Here is a 2,699-nt window from a genome sequence, read left to right as displayed (position 1 = left end):
TGGAACTCCCCTTAAGAAAAATAGAATAATAGATATGTCCTGGCAATCAGCAATGCTATCGATAACATCATCTGGAAGGAAAAACTCGAGGGTTTTACCTGGATCAACACTAGAGAGATCCTCAGATTGGGAAGGCTCCTTGTCATCAGGTTCTCCTGAGACCTTAAGAATCGAGCAATCACTAATGATGCTTCCCGCTTCTTTATTACCCAGATCCTCAGGCATATTAATCAGAAGGCTGTCAGGCTTGACACATCCAGATTTATCAGCAACAGCAACAGCCCTGACGATCGTGGAATCAGTACCGACGACAGCTGAGACATCCCCAATGTTGGCATGGTTGCCTCCCCGAGCTTCGTTTTTAAGCCTCATCTCCCAGGGGAAAGGAAAGTGCGGCCCCAGACGTCCACAGAAACCTTAACAGAGGTATTGTGATGGTGACCCCTAAAATGTTCCAACAGTCTGTGTCTGTACAAGCCCTGGTTCGAATTGAAACCGCTACCCACGCGAAAAAGGCCTGAGGACGGATTCATGCAGGTACGCGTTCTATTCTCTGCAATCCCAATTCTTCTTTGTTCCAATCCTTTGTTTTTTCTGGGCGATTCCACGTCACGTTCTCGTCTCCCGCTCCGTATCGTGCTGCAGACCTATTCGATACTCCTATATCGGTTTATTGCTCTGTGTGATATATATATATATATATATATATATTATTTTTTTTATTTTATTTTTTTTAATTTTTTTTTTTTCTTTTTTATCACAAAGAGCAATAAACCGATATGAGACATCACATTTTCATTACAAAGTCTCTTCTATAATAGGCACTCATTAAACTACAAGAATACATTGATGTTCTACTAACCATTGCATGCCATTATATGAAAGGTACTAGTTTTATTTTATTTAATGTAAAACGTGTTTCGTAGGCAAAGAAATGTCTCTCTTTAGAAAGACACCACCTTCTCCGCTGTGAAGACGTCGCTGAATTTTTCTTAGCTACTCAACCACGCAGATTCATTCATAATATGTCGCTGATTCATGACAGCATTGCATTCTCATAAAACGTACTACCATTTCTCGTCATGTGCTCTTCATTTCGCTTTGCTTTAAATTCCCCATGTTTTTCTTCTGCCAAATCATAGCCTTTGCTTTAAATACCATTCCTCGTCAGTTCATTTCATCATACCATCTAAAATTCAATTCCATCAAATTTCGAAAGATTACTTGCCCTTTGTTTTGGTTAAGAGATGTCTCAACCTCAGCTGCTAACCGTCGATTTCTTGGGAATCGGAAGCGATCATCAGATTCAAATCGCCCAACAATCTCTGCAAAGTCAATTTAAGTTATCTTTGTTCAATCTACCGATTTTATTTCATACAATTTGTAATAAATTTTTTCATTTGATCCTGATTTTGTAAGAACTTTTTATGCATGCAGCAACACAGTCATGCCTGGGAAAGATTAGGCCTCACATGCTGCAACAAGTGCTCTCACACAGATGTTTCAGCGATTCAGAAAATTTTCACAGAGAAGATCAGATTGGGGTTTCTGAAGGAATTAAGACCCTCGATCTGTTTCCGCAGCATCCGCTAGGGTTTCAATCCAACGGTCCACGGGGAAAGAGTCAATCGGCTCTGTTGGATGGACAAATTGAAATCTGTGAAGCTGTTACAACTAATCCAAGGGAAATTGTTTCAAATTCGGAAGAAAAGCAAAGCCACGCTGTCGAAATTTCAAATTTCAGTAAGTTTTCCGCCCAAATTTGTGAGAATTAAGAATCTAAGCAATTATAGATCGGTACATTAACGACGGATTGATTTTGTTATGCAGATCTTCCGATGGCGAAGAGATTATCCCTACAACAATTTTTACAGAAACGGAAGGACAGGTATGTTGAAATTCTTACTTGATTTGTGATTCAGATTTTTAAAACGGAGAATCTCAATGGTGAATTTTGACAAATTTGCGTTGTGTCTGTCGTGCAGACTTAGCAAAGTCATTCCCTACGAGGCATCATCAAAATAGGAAATCTCAATTTGTATCGTCTACTTCGTAAAAGGGGAAAGCGAAAAGCGAAAGCGAAAGGCGGATGATCTGTTCTTATCCGGAAGTAGCTATCTGGGAAGCAGAAATGCCACGTATGAGTGCCACGTGTTTGACCAATTTCACATGTGACAATATTTGTAATCTGCTCGCCTTGCGCGCCACTGCTATTTAAATCAACGAAAAAAAGTGTCCGGCATTCCAAGAAATTTGTCGTTTCCATTCGTGATTACGCTCTGTGAAATACCGTTGCCAGATATTAAATTATATTTATATTCGTCGACAATGTAGTTTTCATTCTGTCATTTAAGAAATTGGCCGCGTTTAAAAGGCACACCACGCGTTGAGTTTTCAGGTGACCGGGTCCTCTAACCCGGCCATATTCTGCTCGTTATAGTATTTTCCGTTCTCTTAAATTTCTTCTTTAAAGGTAATTTAAGAAAAAAAACTCAGTAATTTAATTAAGTGTACAATTTAATTGGTATTGTGTAACATTATTGAGATCTTTGTCTAAAAGTTCTAAGATAATTAGGAGTGTAAAAGTATCAATTAATTGTAAAAATTTAGTTGTTTAAGTGAATGGCTAATGGTTTTGAATAATTATTTTTTGGTTCTTTGAAGTTTAATAAATTCTATAAGGAGTTTCATTATATCTA

At 38.2% G+C, this 2,699-nt stretch overlaps 1 protein-coding gene across 1 annotated transcript; it reads left to right on the top strand.

Moving 5' to 3' along the window:
- The first annotated feature begins 1,049 nt into the window (after positions 1-1,049).
- On the top strand, positions 1,050-2,377 carry LOC149535507 (uncharacterized). The gene is made up of 4 exons (XM_089806372.1): positions 1,050-1,338; positions 1,438-1,743; positions 1,831-1,888; positions 1,986-2,377. Exons 1-4 carry the CDS (start codon positions 1,248-1,250, stop codon positions 2,023-2,025), a joined length of 495 nt encoding a protein of 164 aa, XP_089662498.1. The 5' UTR covers positions 1,050-1,247; the 3' UTR covers positions 2,026-2,377.
- The last annotated feature ends 322 nt before the right edge of the window (positions 2,378-2,699 follow it).

The sequence above is a fragment of the Cupressus sempervirens genome, chromosome 10, assembly GCF_028749045.1.
Source record: "Cupressus sempervirens isolate cs-2001-9-10 chromosome 10, ASM2874904v1, whole genome shotgun sequence".
NCBI classification, from domain to species: Eukaryota; Viridiplantae; Streptophyta; class Pinopsida; order Cupressales; family Cupressaceae; genus Cupressus; species Cupressus sempervirens.
This window is presented reverse-complemented; position numbering and strand designations above follow the sequence as displayed.